The 23478-nt window shown below is 50.4% G+C and overlaps 1 protein-coding gene across 2 annotated transcripts; it reads right to left on the minus strand.

Annotated features, from left to right (window-relative positions):
• Nucleotides 1-6077: 6077 nt before the first annotated feature.
• On the minus strand, nt 6078-22053 carry GLG1 (golgi glycoprotein 1). Of its 2 annotated transcripts, XM_044269607.1 has the most exons (27): nt 21670-22053; nt 19372-19404; nt 17145-17231; nt 15972-16187; nt 15676-15879; nt 15034-15105; nt 14777-14960; nt 14371-14585; nt 14159-14280; nt 13972-14073; nt 13740-13893; nt 13161-13298; nt 12723-12809; nt 12573-12635; nt 12274-12387; nt 12108-12196; nt 11701-11818; nt 11371-11463; nt 11143-11280; nt 10929-11052; nt 10713-10855; nt 10443-10544; nt 10235-10342; nt 9531-9651; nt 8811-8917; nt 8016-8179; nt 6078-6462 (listed from the first exon to the last, which is right to left on the minus strand). In XM_044269607.1, exons 1-27 carry the CDS (start codon nt 21946-21948, stop codon nt 6441-6443), a joined length of 3399 nt encoding a protein of 1132 aa, XP_044125542.1. In that variant the 5' UTR covers nt 21949-22053; the 3' UTR covers nt 6078-6440. The 2 variants fall into 2 exon arrangements, with proteins under 2 accessions (XP_044125542.1, XP_044125543.1); XM_044269608.1 differs by having other exon boundaries at nt 6078-8179.
• Nucleotides 22054-23478: the final 1425 nt, after the last annotated feature.

Below are 23478 nucleotides of genomic sequence, written 5' to 3' on the forward strand. Positions count from 1 at the left end.
AATTTCTTATTCCTCGAGTCCAAAGCAGCATAATTTTCCCTTCCGATAAATTCTTTGAGCAGTTTTTTTATTTATTTTTTCAGGTCGATTCTGAAGATAAGATGAAGTTTTATAGGAGTGATCTGTAGATGGTTTTCAATTATTTATGTGCTGCTTTACTACGTTCTGTATTTCCCGATTGAGAAAATGCAGAAGCTACTATGGTGCATCGAGTCAAGGGACCAGGATGTTGACCATGAACAAGCTCCAGAATCTACCCCTAAGGGTCTGGCGTCTTTGAAGTGGACAAATCAGTGCATAAAGCAGTGATGGCAGAATGGAAGTATACAGAAAACAGGCCAGTTCTTCCCAAGAGACTCAAGACAATGTGCCCTATCACGGCAGACCAATTCACTTGGGGGGTTGTCCCAAAGGTGGATATGGTCATATCAGTTTGTCATGAATCAGCGGGTGTGAACTCTCTGTACCAAATTACCAACCTCTTCTAAGAGTGTTGTCTAAGTGAACCCTGCATTCTTAACAGTACCCCTGATGGTGAAGATAAACTTTCCGAGGGCAACACCAGGTTGCTACCTCTCGCAGGTCAACCTTTGCAGGACGTCAACCGTTGCAGGACACAGGGACCTTTGACGCTCAGGCATCTAGGAAGGGTGCTGGACCACTTATATAGGTGCAAGAGGGCTAGGATTGGGCCAGCACGGTCACATGTGCTAAACCCATAAATCACAGGAAGTGACATGCGCCAACCTTAAGGAAGTGCTACAGGGAACAGGCTGGAAGCATGCTGTACCCAGGGCTGGAAGGAAACCGTGGAGCAGATTCCAGGAATGATGATGCCTGCAAGGACAGTGAATGTGAATGGGGAAACACTAGCAGCTGATCACTGACTAACGTGGAGTGCTCTGATGCACACTCTTTCAGTAACTTCCATTGTGGTCCATGAGAGCTATGAAAACAGTGTAGCACAGCAAGCTATTCTGTTTCTGAGTTAGGAAACCATTAGAGCTTGCTGTGCTACGCTGTTCCTGTAGCTCTCATGCACCGCAATGGGAGCTACTAAAATAGCAAGCGCCAGAGCGCTCTGGTGCTTCCAGTCGTCTGGTGGTCGGGACTGTGTCTAAACTCACCTTAGTAATGGCGAGATGAGACAACCCCCTTTAAGGTTGCTGCTAAAGCGATGGTCCTTTCCATGGATGCTAGACGTTCTTTGTGGCTGAAACCCTGGGCAGCAGATATCACCTCCAAGTACAATTTACGTGAAGACTGCTCTTTGAGCCAGGTAAACCCTTTGGATCTGAGCTAAAAAATCTCATGGAGGGATTTGGCAGACAAGAAGGGGAAAGTCTCTTCCCTAGTCATCTTAGGGGTAGACCGGGTCCACCCCAGGAGGCAGAGATTCCACCAGAGATCTCACCACACCAGTTTCCGTTTTTGTAGAGTAAGTCATTCCCGGAGAGAAGGGGCCAAAGAGATCTTGTGGAAGGTCGTCTCTCTCATTGCTTAGATGCTTAGCCATCAGAAATCCAGGATCCTTGGGCCCTAAACATTATTCGCTACTGGTACTCCATTGAGCTTCTGGCTCTTCAGCTAGGCAAATTTGTTCAGACAAGTCTACTTCCTGTGAGAAAGCAAAGGATTCTAGAGCATTCTATAGTGGAGTTCCGGCAGAAAAAAAGTCCTGGAAGAGGTTCCCAAGTCCGAGCGAGGACAGGGGGTTTATTCTCCTATGTTCTTGGTTGCAGAATCCTCAGAGGACTGGAGAATAATCATACAGTCCTAATCAAAAGTTTAAGACCACTTGAAAAATGGCAAAAAAATCATTTTTAGCATGGCTGGATCTTAACAAGGTTCCAAGTAGAGCTTCAACATGCAACAAAAAGAAATGGGAGTGAGACAAAGGATTTTTTGAGCATTCACTTTAATGAAAATAACGATTAAACTGAAACGGGCTGTTTTTCAGCTGATCCATAGTTTAGGACCACATGCATTTAAAAGGCCAAATCTGTGCAAAGATGTGGATTCATTGTCATCTTCTGTCAGGTAGTCACACGTTGTGATGGCAAAGGCAAAAAAACCCTCCCTTTTTGAACTTGGTCGGGTTGTTGAGCTGCATAAGCAGGGTCTCTCACCGCGCGCCATCGCTGCTGAGGTGGGACGCAGTAAGACAGTCATTTGGAATTTCTTAAATGATCCTGAGGGTTATGGAACAAAAAAAGTCAAGTGGAAGACCCAAAAAATGTCCTCAGCACTGAGCCGGAGGATCCAATTGGCTGTCCGTCAAGACACTCGACGATCCTCGACCCAAATTAAGGCCCTTACTGGTGCTGACTGCAGCCCCATAACCATCAGACGGCATCTGAGACTGAAGGGCTTCAAAAACAAAAAACGTCTTCAAAGACCTCGTCTCCTTGAACGCCACAGAACTGCTCGTTTGGACTTTGCAAGAGAGCACCAAACATGGGACATTCAAAAGGTGGAAGAAAGTTTTATTCTCTGATGAGAAAAAAATGTAACCTTGATGGTCCTGATGGTCTCCAACGTTACTGGCATGACAAGCAGATCCCACCTGAGATGTTTTCTACACGCCACAGTGCAGGGGGCGCCATAATGGTCTGGGGGGCTCTCTCCTTCAGTGCAACAATGGAGCTTCAGGAAGTGCAGGGGCGTCAAACGGCCGCTGGCTATGTCCAGATGTTGCAGAGAGCGTTCCTCATGACTGAGGGCCCTCGTCTGTGTGGTAACGACAGGACAACGCTACAGGACACAATGCCCACAGGAGAAGAGACTTCTTCCAGGAGAATAACATCACTCTTTTGGCCCATCCTGCGTGTTCCCCTGATCTAAATCCAATTGAGACCCTTTGGGGATGGATGGCAAGGGAAGTTTACAAAAATGGACAACAGCTCCAGACAGTAGATGGCCTTCGTGCGGCCGTCTTCACCACTTGGAGAAATGTTTCCACTCACCTCATGGAAACGCTTGCATCAAGCATGCCGAAACAATAACGGCGGAGCTACTCATTACTAAGGTCATGTTTGGAGGTTGGATTTCTTTTTTTTTTTGGGGGGGGGGGGGGGGGGGGGGGGTTAGTTTTTTTTTGGAGGTGTGGTCCTAAACTTTTGATCAGCTGAAAAACAGCCGGTTTCAGTTTATTCGTTGTTTTCATTAAATTGAATGCTCAAAAAATGTTTTGTCTCACTCCCATTTCTTGTTGCATTTTGAAGCTCCACTTGGAACCTTGCTAAGATCCAGCCATGCTAAATAGGATTTGTTGCCATTTTTCAAGTGGTCTTAAACTTTTGATCAGGACGGTATCTCTCAGATTCCTCAATCGTCACATCAGGAAAAATAAGTTTTATGTGGAAACAGTAAGATTTGTCATTTCCGTCCTGGAACAGGGAGATTACATGGCCACGTTAGACTTTATGGATGCTTCCTTCCATATTCCAATCACGTGAGATACCCGAGAGTAGCAGTCCTACTCCGCGCAGCAGACGCCTCCAATTCAGGGCTCTTGCTTTGGGACATCATCTGCTCCTCACACCTTTGCAAAGGCAGTCACTTGGGTGGCAGCAGCTCTCAGGGATCCATGGTACTTGCCATCTTACCCTTCTGGCTGAAGAGGTTATGGTTTACCCAGCTCCTGCGGAGGAGTCAAGGGCAATATTGAAGATTTCCCCCAGTGCAGAAGTGGATATCACAGGGCGTGCAGATCTCGAGATTCATTTGAGGACTGTGTCTACCAACAGGATCTACATCAGAATCAAGAGGATCCTGTCTAACTGGTATATGGAAAGAGAAGTGGACTTCCTTTACCCTTCACTTACAAAGAATCTGGATTTTCTGAAAGATGGAACAGACAAGGGCCTTAGTGTGGCTATGCTTAAAGTCCAGATCTTGGCCATATCGGATACTTTCATTACATCATTAGCCCGTAACCCTCTTGTCAAGAGGTTCCTCAGGGGTGCTGCCAGGTGGAGACCTGTGTTCCTCAAACCATTCCTCAGTGGGATTTATATATAGCCTTAAAGGAATTATGCGATGCACCCTGTGAGCCTCTGGAGGAGGTTCACCTCAAATACCCATCTTGAAGATTATGTTTTTACTTGTCATCACAAGAGAGCTGAAGGCTCTTTTATCAGCTGAGCCATACATTACATTCCAGCCAGATAGGTTACTGCTGAGATTCCTTCCAGGTTTCTTGCCTAAGGGTCCATTCACACGTCCGTTTTTTCTTTCCTGATCTGTTCCGTTTTTTGCTGAACAGATCTGGACCCGTTCATTTTCAATGGGTCCTGAAAAAAAATCTGACATTGTGCTGTCCGGTTTTTTTCAGGACCCATTGAAAATGAATGGGTCCAGATCTGGTCCAGATCTGTTCAGCAAAAAACGGAACAGATCAGGAAAGAAAAAACGGACGTGTGAATGGACCCTTAAGTTTAATTTTTTACTTACCTTATTCAGATTATTTCTCTTAAGTTTTCGTGTCCAAACTCCTCTTTTAAGAGGAAAAATTACATACCCTAGACATTACTAGAGGTCTGAGAATCTACTTGACTTAAACCAAAGGTTTTCAGGAAAGAGGAGAGCATTTTAGTTCTTTTTCAGGCAGGAAGAAGGGGTCTAAGACCTCAAGGCCTACTGTGAGTAGATGGATCAGGGAAACAATTTTCCTTTTCATGTAAGGGTTGGATCCTCCCAGTTTTGTTTGAGCTCTTTCCACTTGGTCAGTTTTCACCTTCAGGACAGAATGAAGTTTGATTCCACTGGATCAGATTTGTAGAGCAGCTTCGTGGAGCTCACTCCTAACATTCTTTAACCACTAAAGATGGTCTGCCCAGATTTCAGAAAGTACTGCCTTTGGGTGTTCTGTCCTGAATTCCATTTTACATGAGGACCCTTCCTTGTGGGGATACTTCTTGTTAATTCTCAATTACGGTGCCGCTGGGAGGATGTAAGGGAAGCGTTGATTTCTAAAGTTGATCTGTTTTCCCTTAGTCCTGATAGCCACACAACTTTCCTTCCATTTTAGTCCTTGCTAATAAGAATGGGTATTGGGATCACCAGCCTTTATTGGAGATGGGGCAGAGTTAATTAGAATTGATATAACTATCCACCTGTCCTACCAGCACATGGGGCAGAAATAACCTATTACTGTGCTGTTAGGACTAAGGGAAAACAGATTATCATTAGAAATTGTTTCTAGCAGAACCTTTTCTCCAGGAACTCTTGTGACAAGGACAAACATGGCCTAACTTTCAACTTTTAAGGTCCATGGCCTTTTTCAAATCCTTCCTGCAGGATGTCTAAGATGTTGATAAACTGTGCTTACCCTTGTAGACCGAACCCTGGACTGTGACATAAGCGAGGCCGCTAGGATATAATACAGGCTGGACAACCCTCAGATGGAGGCTCTTCAGGTCTTAGTAGAGAGTGTTCTAAAATGCACACGATTTGCTCTGATGGACTTTTAACACCCGATTCATCTGGATGAGATAACCACAACCCCTTCATCCATAACTGTGGCCTGGATTTGAAGCAGCCGTGGGATGTAGCAGCAGGGTAGTATCTACATCCTGTGCACTGTGGTGGTGGTAATCATATACAAAAATAGTAACTAACCCTAATGATGGTGTTTAGGGCGAGGCGCAAGGGGACTTTGTGATGTCACAGGGTCACTTGACATTTGAAGTCCTTACGGCGCATGGAGTTTAGACACTACCCATTCACTATGCACAGAGAGAACCTGGTAAAAAGGCCAGATCCAAGTCATAGAGTGGCCAGAAACAGCGCTGTTCCTCATGTACACACACTGGACTATTAGGTAGCGCAAAACTTGTCGAAAGGTTGGGTGCACTTTAACTATATGGTACAGGTAACACAATCAAGTGGATTAGGCACTCAAATGACCAGAAGGCTTTAAATGATTTTTGTGCTGTTTTGGATGCAAGGAGCACAATGATCTGTAGCTGGAATATTGTGTCCTACAAAAGGGAACCCTGACTGATCTGAGGACTCCAACCTATGACAGTCTCGCGTTCCCTGCTAAATTCATGTCATGTGACAGCACACGTGTGTAGGTAGCATTTTTGTTTTTTATTAAATCTTCCCATTTTCTGTACAGAAAAAAAAAAAAATGCACATTTTTCCTTAAACATCGGTAACATTTCAATATGACACAGCATGATGAGAATGACGTCATCTATACACAAGGGGAAAACCATTTACAGAAAGAAAATGTACTCGTTATGTGGAAGCGACTGGTTCCCTGTGCACAGCAGGCTTAGCTCCAGTGTATATTGCACAACCAGTACGGCAGTACAGGACTGATGGAGTTAAAGCCGGTTACGGGGTCTGGGGTGGTCTGTGGTTGCAGTCCTGGCTTTAATGAGTAGGGGGTTTGCTTGGAGTGTCGGACTATGCTGCAGGCTTGGGTGCAGTTATCGGTACATTTTCTTGTAGCTGATGAAAAGAAAACAACTGGTGAAAAGTTTCCACTGGAGGCGACGGCACCACCCTGGATCACGCCATATCATACAGCAGCAGCTGCCCAGGGTGCTAGCCCCAGTGCAGCCCTGCAATAGACAGGGCATGGCGGCCTTGTCTGCATAGCCTCATCCAGGTCCTATAGCGGGTGGGGTGATGGCCGTAGCTGTGGCGCTGGCTATACTGAGCAGAGTGGAATGTTTTCTGAAAATCTCTGGTTGCAGAGGGTGCACCGATGGAGGGACCCCTCTGCAAAAGGGGAAAGAAAAAACAGAGAAACCAAGGGCTATCCTGGAAGACAAAGGGTTAAGCAACGAGGTCATCAGAGGAAAGCGCACTTATAGAGGAGCAATAACCGTCAATGCTGAAACAGGTCACATTCAGGAAAAAGCCACAGAATCTAAAAATTTGCCCTGTATGTCCCCCTTCCCCCACAGCTATAGGGCATCGTATCAGCTGCACCCCTACCACGGGCAGGCTGGTTGTGTTCACATTTTACACGGGGGTACGCACTGAGCCCAAACACAACACCCTGCAAGGCTCCATCTGGACTAGCAGAGCATGAGAGGCGGGTGCAGTAGTGCAATCATCCAGTGTCCGTACGTGTAACCCTTAGATGCCTGGGCTGCTGTGGGGGAGGGGGGAGACTCAGTCATTCCGTGGAACCAGACGGCAGCGCCACAACAAGCAAAATAAGAGTTAAAAAAACCCAAAAAAAAAAACCCGATAAATATTAGACGTTTCACAATGAGAGGAGCAGGAGAAACACAAGTCAGATTAAGACAAAGCAAGGTCATGACGGGAGCGGATGAAGTGTCTGCTTCTCTGGACCAGCATGGAGGAGAACCAGTGTCCTAGCTGCCTCCTTCCTGCTGGGGTCACATACTTTCTGAGCAGCCGATGAGTGGGTTACACTGGTGAAATCTCTTGGTGCCCTCTTCTGAGCCGTTGTGTACACGGCGCTGGGAAGAGCCAGGCGCACGGATCCATCTTTGCAGACCTCCAGGCTCAGACAGACAGCTTCTGAAAGTGCTCAGTCTCCAAAAGCTCTTCCACATCTCATAATGGGGTATGCAAAGTGGCTGAGGCACTGCTTCCAACTCAGGAGGCGTATTGTTAAAATAATCCCAGTCTCCTCTCTACCCCCCCACCCAAAAGAAGAAGAAGAAAAGAAAAAAAAAAAGGAGTCCACATAAAGCAAAACGGCACTAGGAGACGGGGCTGTGCAGCGGAGTAAGGCCTGCAGTCTCTGGTTACAGTAGCCATGTTTTGGAGGTCTTGATCAGGACAGAATGGATGAAGCAGGGGAGATGGGATGCTTGAACTAAAAGGGGAGAGGGGACCCCGCAGTTGCTTCCATCTCTCCCTTCAGATTCAACAGCACTGGAAGGAGTGGAGGGGAGGAGGAAGATGGGATCAGGCTGCATGAGAGAGCTGTACACATGGACACAGGGCCGTCCTCCCTCCCCAGAGCCCCCTGCTTCTCAAAGCTGTTGCTGAGGGGTGTAGGAGGGGGTCTTCTGCTTTACCTGTCCTTCATCTCTCGTGTCACCTTCTTGGTGATGCGCCCACACAGAAGGCCTCCAAAGAATAAGATGCAAACTCCCACCATAATGATTGATAGGATGTAGTTCTTGGATGGAGAGGTCATCACTTGCATTGCCAAATCTGAAAATCCATCAGCCGGGGCCACCTAGAAGGAAGCACACGTGTAAGAATCAGTCTCAAGACCCTGAGCGACCAAGGGAAGCTCCAGAATTCCTGGCCGCACTGCGTCACACAATGCATGTCAGGAAAGTCCAGTTTTCTGTTCCAAGAAAAAAAAGCAGAAAGAGATGCAAATGAACTCTTAAACTCTGCAGCTAATGCCACCGGATGTAAGGCAGATATCCTATACGTCAATGTTTGACCCTTGAAATAGGCCTGACTTGGATATTAAGTAAGCCAGCATCTCATCTGCAGACAGCTGTTTCGGGGTGTTTGTCCCTCATCAGTGCAGAGCAGAGAGGACTGGCTTAACTGGTGGAGAGGCCCAAGTCAGGATTTGTAGGGTAGTATCTCTCCTTGGGGCCAGCTACAGGCTGCCTAGACTTCAGCAATAACCTCCGCCACTTTCTGGCAAAAGTTAAAGTAAGTGCGGCGGGCAGCACAAAGCCCTGCCCCTTTGGAAAAGTGTTGAGAAGCCAAAAAAGGTGCACATAATGTGTGACTTTTTTACGCCACAATAGTGGTGCAAATAACTTGCATTAGTGGCCTCCTATAATCAGTTATGAGTAACCTTCTGGGATGATTGGAGGGTTTCTACCTGCTGACAGGTTCCTCACCTTGGCTGCATAACTCCACATATCCAGCCGGTCCTGCAGTCTCTTCTTGCACTCTGGCTGCAGCCGAACCATCTTATCCTGCAACGCTTCAATTAAGCAGGACATCTCTGCGGGAGAAGACAGTGCGGTTACTCCTCTGCACAGGGTCATCCTACGACAGGTGCCAAATCACTCACTGAGAATGGCAAAATCTACAGCAGGGCGTCAGCAAAAGGGCTTTCCCAGGGATTTAGACGCCAGAGGGTTGATGGTAACCTGCACAGACACCGTTATAAGGCAAGCGGTCTGTCAGGGTTTGTTTGTAGATCTGGACAAGCTTCATCTAACAAAACTGCAGCAGAAAAAATAATAATGGCTACGTATCAAAGGTTTTAATTGCGAGGGGTCTGTGCAGTGAGAGCCCCACTGATCACTAGAATGCGGAGAGAGACACTCCTATTATGCACTCTCTTCGCTGCAGGGGATGGAATCAGACTTTCTAATGAGCCCAAAGCTCAGTCTTATGTTAAGCACACCGAGTGCTCTCTGCATCCATATGCAACGCATTCGACACTTCACTTGTATTTTTTTCCGGACCACAAAATACATTGGGTCGTGTGGATGGGGCCCTAAATCTTTGATTAATACATATAACATAACTTTCTCTTTATGTGGTTTGTGGATGCAGCCACTTCTTCATAGCACTGGCACTGTGGCTCAGAGACTGAAATGAAAACTTACGGCGTCCTTTGCCTGGCGGGATGGCGGCACAGTGATGCTTAATATCCAGCGCGCAGGCAGTGTGCAGTACGGGATCCACAAAGATGTCTGCTTTACTCTCCTTCAGCATGTTCAGAACCTCCTGTAAAAAGAATCATCAGACTAAGGGGCTCATGTACACGAACGTATTTTCTTTCCGCTTCCGTTCAGTTTTTTTGCAGACAGTATGCGGAACTATCCACTTCAATGGGGCTGTAGAAAATACAGAAGTTACTCCGTGTGCATTCCGTTTGTCCGCATCGCAAAAAAGTAGTGCATGTCCTATCATTGTCCGCAAATCACAGTCCAAGGGCCCCATTCAAGTCAATGGGTCAGCTAAAGATACGGAACGCATCCGTATTTCGCGGATCCATACTGTAGAAATGCTATGCCTAGCCCATATTGCTCATGAGTTTGGTGATTAATAAGTTACTGTTTCTGTATACGATCTGCAAACAACGGATCAAATACGGAAACCATACGGATATGTTTTGTCCAATAACAGAACGGAAGAGGACTTAAATCAGAGAAAAAAATAAAAAACGGACCGTAAAACAACAACGGTCGTGTGCATGAGCCCTAAGTAACAGGACTCTAAAAAGTTAGAGTGCCAACCATTACCTGACCACAGGGCCCCTGTTACTGTGGAGGCCCTTCTAGGAGACACTCTGTAGTCTGGAGATTACCTTCTTGCAAAGAGGAGCCTTTATTTTCAGCAGGTTCATTTTCAGACATTCTTCCACCTGACCTGTCGGCTCTTGCGCTGCAGCCTCCTCCCCGCACAGTGTATTAATCTGCAAAAACATCACACAACGTCACACCGATGATATGAGAAAACAAACCCTAAGCGGCCAACAAGGTCAGCCACATAAAGGTAAAACTTCCCAAACTTACCTCTTCAGAACATTGCATCTGCAGCTGAGGATCAAGCCGGTAATCCAGCGCCGTCTCCTGGATTATTACCTGAATCTGATCCTCACAGTCTTGAGACAGACGCTGCGCAGAAAAAAGGAATTCAGTGATGCACACCGGCAATGACATGGCCACAAACAGCCAAACCAAAGAGAAATTAGGGATAGGAGCAACACGAGATGGGGCAGGGAATAACTTGAGAAAACAAAAATGAAGGTTCCGGGTCCCAGAATGGAGCCTTTCCTCGCTCACCTGGTCGGCATATTTCAGCTTCAGGCAGGAGATGACTTTGCCTTCCAGCTCAGTGTCGTCTTTGGCATCGTTTAGAATGGACTGGCAGAATTTGGGGATATCCGCTTTGCAGGATTTGCGGAGCACAGGATTCAGGCGATAATCTGTTAGAATAGAGAGGAAGGTCAGGGATGGAGACAGACCCCACAACGTGAAGAGGATGGGAAGGAGACTGACCTGTATTCTGTGTGATCTGCCGCTTTGTGATCATCTGTTTACATTTGGGGTCCATGGTCTCGGTGTTCTTGTTATTCTTCAGACATAGCAGGATGTTCTTGGGGTCTGTTTCACTGCAAAATCTCTGAAGAGACACAAGCAGAGTTGTTACTAGAAGTGTTCAAAGAGGGTTACGTGTCACTATTCCAGCATGACTGGTGAGCTGCCATCTCACCTTAATCATCTGTTTGCAGACCCTCATGAGTGTGTAATCAAGTTCAGGATCCATCATCTCCGTCTCCTGGAGCTTGAAGACTTTCTGATGACAAGAAGAGCTCAGCTGCTTCTTATTTTCTTTGAGACACTCAATAATCTACAAGGAAGACATGTGATCAGCAAGCAAAAAAAATAAAATAAAAAAGAGGCGCATCCATCAACAGCAGCCAGCACGGGGCAGCCTCACCTGAGCATTTCCAAAGGGCACACTTGGGCAGAGGGCAGCTATGTCGCTTTTGCAGGAGTCGTAGAGCTTTGGTTCTAAGCGGATATCCTCTGACTGCGGAAAGGATCAGGAGTTAATGAGCATTAACGCCGTCATAAAAGAAATATCCTAGGCTTAGTGGTCTACACCAGTGTTTCCCAACCAGTGTGCCTCCAGGTGTTGCAAAACTACAATTCCCAGCATGCCTGGACAGCCTTTGGCTGTGCGGGCATGCTGGGAGTTGTAGTTTTGCAACAGCTGGAGGCACACTGGTTGGGAAACACTGGTCTACACTACACGAGAACATCTCACCATCTCCAGCTCCTCGACTCTCAGCTGCTTGCGGCACTTTAAGGACACCCTTTGCTCCTTCAGGTCCTGCAGCGTATCGTTACGGACTGTGGTGCTGAGACAGATGACAACGTCCACCCTGCACGAGAGATAGTGGAGCTCAGGTAACACTTACACTGGTGGATAATACATCAAGCAGCAAAGGCTTGAGCTACACGGTGATCTTGGTCGCAACACTTGTCGCAAAGCAGCCACTAAACCACAGAATCACAAAAAATGTTTTATATTTTTTATATTCAGGGGTTGTGACAACAAAGGTTTCACTGTGACCCCATTTAGTTCAATGGCTGCACTGCTACATTGCTGGTCATGCAACGAGCATCACCGCGGGGTAGCCCCAGCCACTGGCGACCTCCAGGGCCACTCACTTCTGCTTTATGTTGGGGCAGAGTTTCAGAACATCCTCCTTGCAGGCCATCTTAAACTTGTAAGAGAAGCGGAAATCTTTCATTTGTATCTAAAGAAAAACAAAAAGGAATTGCTAAGATAAAGAAACGCCAAGACATATGAAGAGTAGTGTGTGGTGCCACTTACCAGCTGGAAGTGGGTGACGCCCACCACGCACTTCTCATTCATCTCCTTCTGATGCTTGTTCTGGATTAAACACTCCATGAGATCTCCTGAGTCGATCTGGTTATCGGCCACCTCCTGAGGAGACAAACCATGCATGAAGATGTGCAGCACAAGGTACACCAGCCCACCATATATCCTGCACCACCGGCTCGTCGGCCTCTGGAACCAACGCTGGTCCTGGAAAGCCACGATTCAAAGAGGCAATATGCCTGTCCTCCCCATCCCTGACTACAAGCCCCAAATAAGACAAGCCAACCTACATGGCAGTATCCTTGAATGATGGGCTCACACGCTCTCATTAGAAGAGCTTCTATCTGGATGTCCTGGAAGCACAGACATGAAGGCCATCATTAGTCATACGTCCAGTTTAATGTTTTTGTATTGGCTCCTTAATCCAGTGATGTGCTCACCTCCGACTCCAGCTCGGTCAGGTTCCCCACTATCTCCCTGCATTCTGGTACCAGTTCTTCCAAGTGATCCTGCAAACACTCCAGTTCCTAAGAGGAAACACTCAGCATTAACAAGAAGCTCCACCTCCTGCGATGGCGGCATTCGGTGTATTGTTAGCAGACCAGAGCCAATCCTTATCAGGAAGGGGGCCGTGGGCGGTGGCTCGGATTTGCAGTGCTGGGGTCCAAGGTTCAAATCTGACCAGGGACAACACATGCAGTTTGGGTGGGTTTCCTCCGGGTTCTCCAGTTTCCTCCCACACTCCAAAGAGATACTGTTAGGGCACTTGGAGTTTGAGCCCCATTGGGGGAGGGACAAGAAGAGATTATAATGTCTGTAAAGCGCTAAAGAATGTTAAATAAAAATTAAAAATCCTGATGAATGGAACGGCCACTTACCTGTCCTGTCTCAGTCTTCTCATTGCACCATTTTCCCAGCTCAGTCATGCATTTTGCCTGCATGGCGGGGTCCAGCTTCACATCCAGCGCCCTCTGATGAAGAATACGCTGCACTTCGGCGCGGCACTCACGCGACAACTGCGAGGACAGAATGTGATCTTTGGTCAGACCGAATAAAATGGTTTGCAGCAAGTATATAGGGAACCTAAAATGAAGTCAAATTGCATTCCATCCGAAGCCAACGTGCATGTACCGAAACCAAGGGATTGGAGCGTTCACTAGATTTAAAGGACCACAAGCTCTATTTCCTAATACTACATGGATGGGCTCCCCATGCAGGTCCATTCATAGGACATCCAGAATGGTGAGCCGCTAAAAGGACGGGCAGAGAAACCAGCATGACACGGATGGTCTCGGACTCATACGGGTGCAGGGTAAGGCAGTAGGACGTCCACCACATCTCCACACATGATCTACACCAGATGCAATTAAGAAGCTTCCACAGCTTTCTTCTCAGAACTCCCAACAGAAATAATTCCTCGTCTTAAGATCTGCTGTGTACAGTCTCATGACACTCACCCTGCGACCCTGCTCCTCTGTGCGGTATGCATGCCGATACAAGCAGGAGAAGATGGCTCCTGTCGGTATATTATCGCTAGTCTCATTCCAGCCATGGGCATAACACAACCGCGAGGCGTCTCCCTGACATTTCCTGTACAAAACGGGATCCAACCTGGCAAAGGGAGCAGAGGTTAGTAACGTCAACTAGCATGGAGAAGCCGCTTTAAACACAGCCACACACACGTCTTACTTCCAGTCCCGGGAGATGAAGTACTGCAGCTCCAGCAGACGGTGCTCACACTGCTCCACCATCTTCTCTGTATACAAGTGCTCCATAAGACATGACAGGATCCTGGAGAAGAGGTCAGGACATGCACAGCTCAGTGTCACACCCTATAACCCTGCCCCTAAACAGCCATACTTAGACAGGCACTCACATTGGATCCCCAGAGCGGATGTGCTTGCAGGCGGTCTGGATGACAGATTCGCAGGCTTCATTCAGGGCGCGGTCTATACGATAATCTGAGGCGGGGTCTGTCTCCTGCACCAATGTCTGCAACTGTATGCAAGAAGGGAATGCCATCACAATGGCGGACAAGCATACAAACCGCTATAAGTTTTGGTTACTACGGATGTTCTGAATATTTACCGCCTGCTGACACTTTTCTGCAATATTCCCCTTCTCTCCACGCACAACCTTCATCAGGCAGTGCAGGGTGCGTCCCTTCCTGTGCAGACCAGAGCAGTGGTGCTCGATCTCCCCACGACAGCTCAGGATGATCTCCGGGCTGAGAGAGAAGTCCTCCATTAACATGCGCCGGTAATCAAGCATCTCTCCTTGGCACTCGCTGCTCACTTGGCGACCTGGAGAACGTACCAAGACCTAAGTAAGAGTCTGGGATGTAGGATCATAAACATTTAGGTTTTCCATATATTAAATTAGGGACATTTCTAGATGCATTTCCTTTTACTAGTGATCGTACAGGGCCAGACAACAGAGGCTTACAGGAATCTCAAGTGCCGACATAAAAGCCACCCCCTGCCCCCGCACACACCTCTGTGTACAGCAGACTCCAGGCACAGCAGCAGATAGGAGAGCCGGGCCTCCCTGGAGCGGGGATGATTCTCCACATTACAGCGATACTTCTTCAGATCTGCCTTACACGACTTAGCCAGCGAGTAACTGACCTTGTAGTCCTGAGCGATGAGCTTCTGACGTGTGGTGAGGGCATCGCGGCACTGCAGGAAGAACAGGGATTAATTCCCACTGGAGCAAACAGCAGCCTGGCACCATGCGGAATACAAGACTCACCCGCTCACTCATCGACTCCTCAAACTTGTGGTTGAACAGACACTTGTAAACCCTTCCTTCGCCAGCCTGGACCTGTTCAGAAAGTGACACCATGAGAAGAAAGACTATAGATGGCTGAACCAGCCGACGGTCTGGTGTTTATGATATGTTCTGGTCCAACCTCTTCCCTGGACATGACGGTGGCTTACAGAACACAAAAAATATCTAGCTGGCAGTTATCTAAAAAGTGTGGCCGGCCCAGGGAGGTGGAGGGGAGCCGCCAGCGCCCGGCCGGCCCAGGGAGGTGGAGGGGAGCCGCCAGCGCCCGGCCGGCCCAGGGAGGTGGAGGGGAGCCGCCAGCGCCCGGCCGGCCCAGGGAGGTGGAGGGGAGCCGCCAGCGAGGTGCCCCGGCCCAGGGAGGTGGAGGGGAGCCGCCAGCGCCCGGCCGGCCCAGGGAGGTGGAGGGGAGCCGCCAGCGCCCGGCCGGCCCAGGGAGGTGGAGGGGAGCCGCCAGCGCCCGGCCGGCCCAGGGAGGTGGAGGGGAGCCGCCAGCGCCCGGCCGGCCCAGGAGGTGGAGGGGAGCCGCCAGCCATCTATGGAACTGGGAGCAAAGCAAGTGCAAAATGAATGTGTATTTTTTTTATTGCATTAGACATAACTTACAGTTTCACAGAATCGCTCTCGATCATCTCTACAGGCGAAGTACAAGTGTCGGTCCAGATGGAAGTCATCTGACGAGAGCTCAGCTACACGCAGTATGGACTGTTTGCACTTATCAGATATGCCGATCTGGGGATCTGTCTCCTCTGCTTCCTTCACAATGGCCTTCTCCAGACAAGAGACCACCTCCCCCTGAGAGTGAGGGTCCTGGGTAAGGAGGATAAACCAGTAATGAAGAGATGTCTCATCCACAGGTCTGATGACAATGGGTGCCAGCGTTTCACAGCACCAGTACTCACCTTCTCTCCAGGTCGGATACTGCCGCACTTCAGGGTATTTATCTCAGTCCTGCAGTCCTCCATAAATCCACAGATCAGGCGGAAATCGCTGTATATGATGGCGGTCATTTTGGTGATATACTGGTGGCACTGGTATTCTGTGATATTTGCACGATGATCCACCAAACAGGAGACCACGTAACCCTTCCCAGGAGTCTCCTCTGCGCATTCCTTCAGCTGAGGACAAAGGAAAGGCACAGATTACATCACTGACCCCCAATCCGGCCTCCCTAGAACCCCTCGTCCAATCTCTAGATAAAGGCTACTTTCACATATGCGTTTTGGCATTCCGGTTTTGAGATCCAGCAGGGGATCTCAAAACCGGGCCAAAACGGTTCAGTTTTGTCCCTATGCATTTTTAAAGGGGTCCTCTCACTTCAGCAAGTGACATTTATCATGTAGAGAAAGTTAATACAAGGCACTTACTAATGTATTGTTATTATCCATATTGCTTCCTTTGCTGGCTGATTCATTTTTCCCATCACATTATACACTGCTCGTTTCCTTGGTTACAGACCATCCTGCAATCCAACAGTGGAGGTCGTGCTAGCTCAATATAGGAAATGGTCTGGTGGCCGGGACCATGGGAGCTCATATAGGCTGGTGCTTTTTCCCATTTAAGTGCAAGCACGACCACGACTCATGGATTGCAGGATGGTCTGTAACCATGGAAACAAGCAGTGTAAAATGTGATGGAAAAATGAATCAGCCAGCAAAGGAAGCAATATGGATAACAACAATACATTAGTAAGTGCCTTGTATTAACTTTATCTACATGATAAATGCCACTTACTGAAGTGAGAGGACCCCTTTAATGGAAAGGAATCCATTCAGTATGCATCAGGATGTCTTCCGTTCCGGTAGTATTCCGTTTTGTGACCGGACACTGAATCGGAACAAACCGATCTGTCACTAAAAACAATGTAAGTCAACGGTGATCTGTTTTTTTAGGATACAAAAAAACCAGACACGTCACCAATTGACTTTCAATGTATTAAGTGACGGATCCGGTTTGTTCCGTTTCGATTTCACACAACCGCAGACCCAAACGGAACGGATGCATCCTGATGCGACCCTTTTGGTCAGGTTTTGAGAAGGTAGCCCAACGCGGACAGACGACGTGGGCGCACTCACCCCAGTTAGAGTGGACTTGCAGATCTCTTTGGCCACATTCTCGAACTTGATATCTTTTGTCAGGTTGAATTTAAAGTTCCACAGAAGCTGAAAAACAAAATCCCAGAAATGAGAAGCGTTACAGCGGCCATCACACATCAGCCGACCCCAACGATCAGATGACTGGGTGCAGCATGCTGCCCTGGGGCTAGTATAGAGGTGCTCTGCGCACAGCGAACACTGGAGCTACGGCGTGAACATACCCAGGTTAGGATCAAGGTATCTGGAAGTGCCCCAAGAAGGGAAGTCACCCATCTACTCAGCCCCGACAGAGCTGCAGCTACCAGGCCTTCCTATACAGCGAGATGCTGGTATACCGGGCGGTATATATGTGCCGAGCCCCTCTGTATAGGGGACATGGTAGACCAGGGCTTCCTATACAGCGAGATGCTGGTATACCGGGCGGTATATGTGCCGAGCCCCTCTGTATAGGGGACATGGTAGACCAGGCCTTCCTATACAGCGAGATGCAGGTATACTGGAGCGGTATATGTGCCGAGCCCCTCTGTATAGGGGACATGGTAGATCAGGCCTTCCTATACAGTGAGATGCAGGTATACTGGAGCGGTATATGTGCTGAGCCCCTCTGTATAGGGGACATGGTAGACCAGGCCTTCCTATACAGCGAGATGCTGGTATACCGGGCGGTATATGTGCCGAGCCCCTCTGTATAGGGGACATGGTAGACCAGGCCTTCCTATACAGCGAGATGCAGGTATACCGGGCGGTATATGTGCTGAGCCCCTCTGTATAGGGGACATGGTAGACCAGGCCTTCCTATACAGTGAGATGCTGGTATACTGGGCGGTATATGTGATTTGCCCCCTCTGTATGGGGGACATGGTAGATCAGGCCTTCCTATACAGTAAGATGCAGGTATACTGGGCGGTATATGTACTGAGCCCCTCTGTATAGGGGACATGGTAGATCAGGCCTTCCTATACAGTGAGATGCAGGTATACTGGGCGGTATATGTACTGAGCACCTCTGTATAGGGGACATGGTAGACCAGGCCTTCCTATACAGCGAGATGCAGGTATACTGGGTGGTATATGTACTGAGCCCCTCTGTATAGGGGACATGGTAGACCAGGCCTTCCTATACAGTGAGATGCAGGTATACTGGAGTGGTATATGTACTGAGCTCCTCTGTATAGGGGACATGGTGGACCAGGCCTTCCTATACAGTGAGATGCAGGTATACTGGGCGGTATATGTACTGAGCACCTCTGTATAGGGGACATGGTAGACCAGGCCTTCCTATACAGTAAGATGCAGGTATACTGGGCGGTATATGTACTGAGCCCCTCTGTATAGGGGACATGGTAGACCAGGCCTTCCTATACAGCGAGATGCTGGTATACTGGGCGGTATATGTGCTGAGCACCTCTGTATAGGGGACATGGTAGACCAGGGCTTCCTATACAGCGAGATGCAGGTATACCGGGCGGTATATGTGCTGAGCACCTCTGTATAGGGGACATGGTAGATCAGGCCTTCCTATACAGCGAGATGCAGGTATACTGGGCGGTATATGTGCTGAGCCCCTCTGTATAGGGGACATGGTAGACCAGGCCTTCCTATACAGTGAGATGCAGGTATACTGGGCGGTATATGTGCTGAGCACCTCTGTATAGGGGACATGGTAGATCAGGCCTTCCTATACAGTGAGATGCAGGTATACTGGGCGGTATATGTGCTGAGCCCCTCTGTATAGGGGACATGGTAGACCAGGCCTTCCTATACAGCGAGATGCTGGTATACTGGGCGGTATATGTGCTGAGCACCTCTGTATAGGGGACATGGTAGATCAGGCCTTCCTATACAGTGAGATGCAGGTATACTGGGCGGTATATGTGCTGAGCCCCTCTGTATAGGGGACATGGTAGACCAGGCCTTCCTATACAGTGAGATGCAGGTATACTGGGCGGTATATGTGCTGAGCCCCTCTGTATAGGGGACATGGTAGACCAGGCCTTCCACTGCCTATTAACCTTTACAAGACTGCTGTGTACAGGGGGCGGAGGGAGAACTGGGGCCATTCGCAGGGGTATTCCAGCCACTGAGTGAATGTCAGAATGGTGGTACCACATCCTCTGCCCCCAGCCCTGGAGGACGCCAGGACATGTGACGGTGGAGCGGGAGTATATAGTGTATACAGGCAGTGTCTCTGCTGCCGCCATACTCACATGGTTACAGTCCGAGGAAATCTCGTTGTCCGCCTGCAGAGAAAAAGAGAAGCCATTAGTACAAGAGCAGACGACAAGACAGAGCCGGTAACGAGCGCCCGCTGCAGACCCGCGGCGCCAGTCACATGGCCGCCAAACATTAGTGTAAATAGACCACAAACAATGAAAGCACAGATAAACGACGGTGCGCGGCGACACCGAGATGGCGAGTTTCAGTCATGTGTTACAACGTGAGTACGTCTGGTAGTGTCTGCCAGTGGTTGTGAGCGGCCATATTGACCGGGTGTACCCGTGTGATCTGTAACAGGTCGCCACATAGCCTGAGCTGCATCAAACATATGTCGCCCCGAATAATCAGCCTGTACGGTGTTCAGAGGGGTCCTGGGGGGGGGGGGGGGGGGCACACGCCATCAGATACCAGACAAAATCTCCACATGAGGGGAGCAACTGGAAATACTGGGCCCGAGTCCACAGTAATGCTGGGGGGGGGGGGGGGGGGGGGCTGGGGGGTATTCACACACTGCAGACCGGTCAGTAAATACAGGGGATAGAAGGGGAAGGCGGGCACTGCCCATCAATACTGACCAAATCTGCAGGGTGTGAACACAGCCAAAGACCAGGCCATAACTGGGAAAAATGCAGGACGGGGCGATGTGTGCAGCGGGCGAGGCGGATATCCAGCGCTGATAACAGGATCTACTGGTATTTTACTGCTGGCACAGCGCAGGGTGTGTGCAGCACATGGCAGCAGGGGATCATGGGAGATCTCTACTCACCAAGAGCCCAGTCTGACAACTACGGGGCGAGAGGTGTCAGGGTACAAGCGCAGGGGGGCACAGCGACACGCAGGAGTCTGCTGCAGCACCACTCGGTCCATACCCTCCGCCAACACCTGCCCCGCCATCTTAACTTGTAAGACACCGCAGCAACATGGCGGTCCGAGTACACAGACGCAGGTGACGGCACCCCTCGCCATGCAGCCACGCTAGTGATAAGCGGCGCCTCTTCTTCCTTTCCCCCTGCTGAGGTCTGTCAGTCACAGCGCTGAGCGGCGCGCGTCCTCCAGAAATAACCCCGCCATATAATTACCGACTCTGCTATTTCCCTCGAGTTTCTTTTTCTGTCTTATGCGATTCATGGCGCAGGGCGGCTTCACCCGGACCGTGCCTTCCGGACACTGCGACGAATCCACCACAGTAAGGCGTCATGTACAGGGGCCCCAGTACAAACGTGAATGAGGACCCTGCGACCTCGCCTGAGACCCCAGAGGAGGGGCACCCAGCGGGAGGTAGCCTGCACCCATCACGGGGCTTTGGGATGGTGCCCACATGGGTCGTCTCCACAGGACAGTGGGGGGGGGGGGGGGAAATGAAGGCGTTAATCATGGAGCCTACAGGCCCGATCCCTCTGAGGAATTTCACACCACAGAGACTACCAGACTCCTGCTGCTGGGGGAGGGGCGATGACCACCTCTGCTGCTCCCAGAGGCAATAACCAGAGTCCGCCCACCCCGGAGGCGACAGCATGAGGGGTGACACCGCGCAGGCACATGTCGGGGGTGACACCGCGCAGGCACATGTCGGGGGTGACACCGCGCAGGCACATGTCGGGGGTGACACCGCGCAGGCACATGTCGGGGGTGACACCGCGCAGGCACATGTCGGGGGTGACACCGCGCAGGCACATGTCGGGGGTGACACCGCGCAGGCACATGTCGGGGGTGACACCGCGCAGGCACATGTCGGGGGTGACACCGCGCAGGCACATGTCGGGGGTGACACCGCGCAGGCACATGTCGGGGGTGACACCGCGCAGGCACATGTCAGGGCGCAGTCCTCCCGGGCCCCCCCCCCTGCAGGAACATTTCGGGGCGCAGTCCTCCCTGGGCCCCCCCTTGCTGCCACATCTCGGGGCGCAGTCCTCCCGGGGCCCCCCCTTGCAGGCACATCTCGGGGCGCAGTCCTCCCGGGGCCCCCCCTTGCAGGCACATCTCGGGGCGCAGTCCTCCCGGGGCCCCCCCTTGCAGGCACATCTCGGGGCGCAGTCCTCCCGGGGCCCCCCCTTGCAGGCACATCTCGGGGCGCAGTCCTCCCGGGGCCCCCCCTTGCAGGCACATCTCGGGGCGCAGTCCTCCCGGGGCCCCCCCTTGCAGGCACATCTCGGGGCGCAGTCCTCCCGGGGCCCCCCCTTGCAGGCACATCTCGGGGCGCAGTCCTCCCGGGGCCCCCCCTGCAGGCACATTTGGGGCGCAGTCCTCCCGGGCCCTTCCCCCCAGACACATCCCGGGGCCCCGCTCACCTCCCGCACGTCCTGCAGACACTCCAGCACGGCCAGGTTGTTGTTCCAGGAGTTCTTGGGGCAGATGCGGGTGATGTCCTCCCGGCAGGCCTCTTCCTCGATCAGCCTGATGCCGGGGAGTCTGCGGGGCTGGGAGGCCGCAGGCTGAGCCGCCGCCACCCCCACAGCCGCCGGCTCCGGCCCCGCTCCTTGGGCCCCGACCCTCGTACACACGAGCAGAGCCAGCACCGCGCTCGCCGCCAGCCAGCACCACAGCCGGACACGTCCGCAGGCCGCCATCTTGCGATCAGCCAGTCACGGAGCAGCAGGCGCGTCACTGTGCACCGGGCACTGGGGAGGCGCGCACGTCAGGACACTCGGCGACGTCACTGCCCTATTACTGCGCCTGCCGCCTCTGCCCTCCTCCAAAATGGCGTCCACAGCTTCTACCGTCGTCCACTCCACAGCCACCAGAGGCCGAGCTGCTCCGTGTCTGCTGCAGAGGCCATGATATATGAGGCGAAGGGCTCCAAAGAAATGGCGGCTGTGACACTGTGCCTCCTATGACTTCAGTATGGCGGCCTGAACCCTGTTATGACCCCGCTGTGCCTCATCCAGGGGCGGCCGGGAACAAGGGAATGTGTTATCAGGAAATGACCTATTGTTTAAATCACGTCTTTAAAAAAAATGTTTGATGTTATTTTTAATTTTACATGTAAATATCTATATTTAAGGGGGTTCTCCAACCCCTATAATGACCCCCCCAATGCCCGCTCCATCTCCCTTTGCGCAGATGAAAACATACGGTGAGGGTGGGGGCTTGGGGCAGCCAATAGCGGACCGTGACAGGGAGGAGCCTCCCTAGCATGGCGGGTGACACTACGGAGGCTGGTCCTTGTCGCGGCCTGCTATTGGCTGCCCCCATCGCCGGATGTTTTGATCCGTGTGACAGGGAGATGCTGCGGCAGTTGTGCGAGGATCAGAAGTGACGCGGGGCCGGGGTCAGTATAACCTATCTGAGGGGCCCGGGCGTTAGGGGGTCATTATAGGGTTGTTGTAACAACCGTAAGATCCTACAGTTTTCGCGCTGGCCTCTAATAGGCGGCACTTCTTGGTCCGCACAGATTACTTTACGGCGGTCATCTGATTATATCACCTTTGTGTACAGACAGTACAGGGTCCACCGTTCACAATATGTGATATTACAGCTTATCTGCTCCCTCCTGACCTCAGCACAGGTCACAGAGCCCAGAAGACTCTCCCATAGAAGTCAATGAGGTCCGCTCCTGACCAATTCAGACCTGCGGTTTGCGTCTTTTACCTGCGGTTGCGGCGGCGCCATCGGGTCCCCATGCGGCTGTAGGGGGGACCCGATGGCATGGAAGGCAGCGCGCTGCCTTCTGGTGACAAGCCTGTGAGATGCAGCCCCCTGGATCTCACAGGCCCCGGAAGCTGTATGAGTAATACACACAATATTACTCATACAGCCAATGCATTCCAATACAGAAAAGAAGTATTGGAATGCATTGTAAAAGGGATTAGACCCCCAAAAGTTGAAATCCCAAAGTGGGACAAAAAAATAAAGTTAAAAAAAGTTGAAAAAATAAAGTTTTCCCCCCCAAAAATTAAAAGTTTCAAGTAAAAATAAACAAAAACGTCATTTTCCCCAAATAAAGTAAATAAAAAATAGGGGGGGAAAAAAATATGTATAAATATTAGGTATCGCCGCGTCTGTATAGACCGGCTCTATAAACATATCACATGACCTAACCCCTCAGATGAACACCGTAAAAAATAAAAACTGTGCTAAATAAACCATTTTTTTGTCAC

This window comes from Bufo gargarizans, chromosome 10, assembly GCF_014858855.1.
Source record: "Bufo gargarizans isolate SCDJY-AF-19 chromosome 10, ASM1485885v1, whole genome shotgun sequence".
Taxonomy (NCBI): domain Eukaryota; kingdom Metazoa; phylum Chordata; class Amphibia; order Anura; family Bufonidae; genus Bufo; species Bufo gargarizans.

Coding starts and splice junctions, on each gene's coding strand:
- GLG1 (XM_044269607.1), bottom strand. CDS start 21,948: ATGGCGGCCTGCGGACGTGTCCGGCTGTGGTGCTGGCTGGCGGCGAGC. Junction 14,074..14,158: donor ATCCGCTCTGGGGATCCAAT/GTGAGTGCCTGT, acceptor CCTCTTCTCCAG/GATCCTGTCATGTCTTATGG. Junction 6,463..8,015: donor ACACGAGAGATGAAGGACAG/GTAAAGCAGAAG, acceptor TCTTTTCATCAG/CTACAAGAAAATGTACCGAT.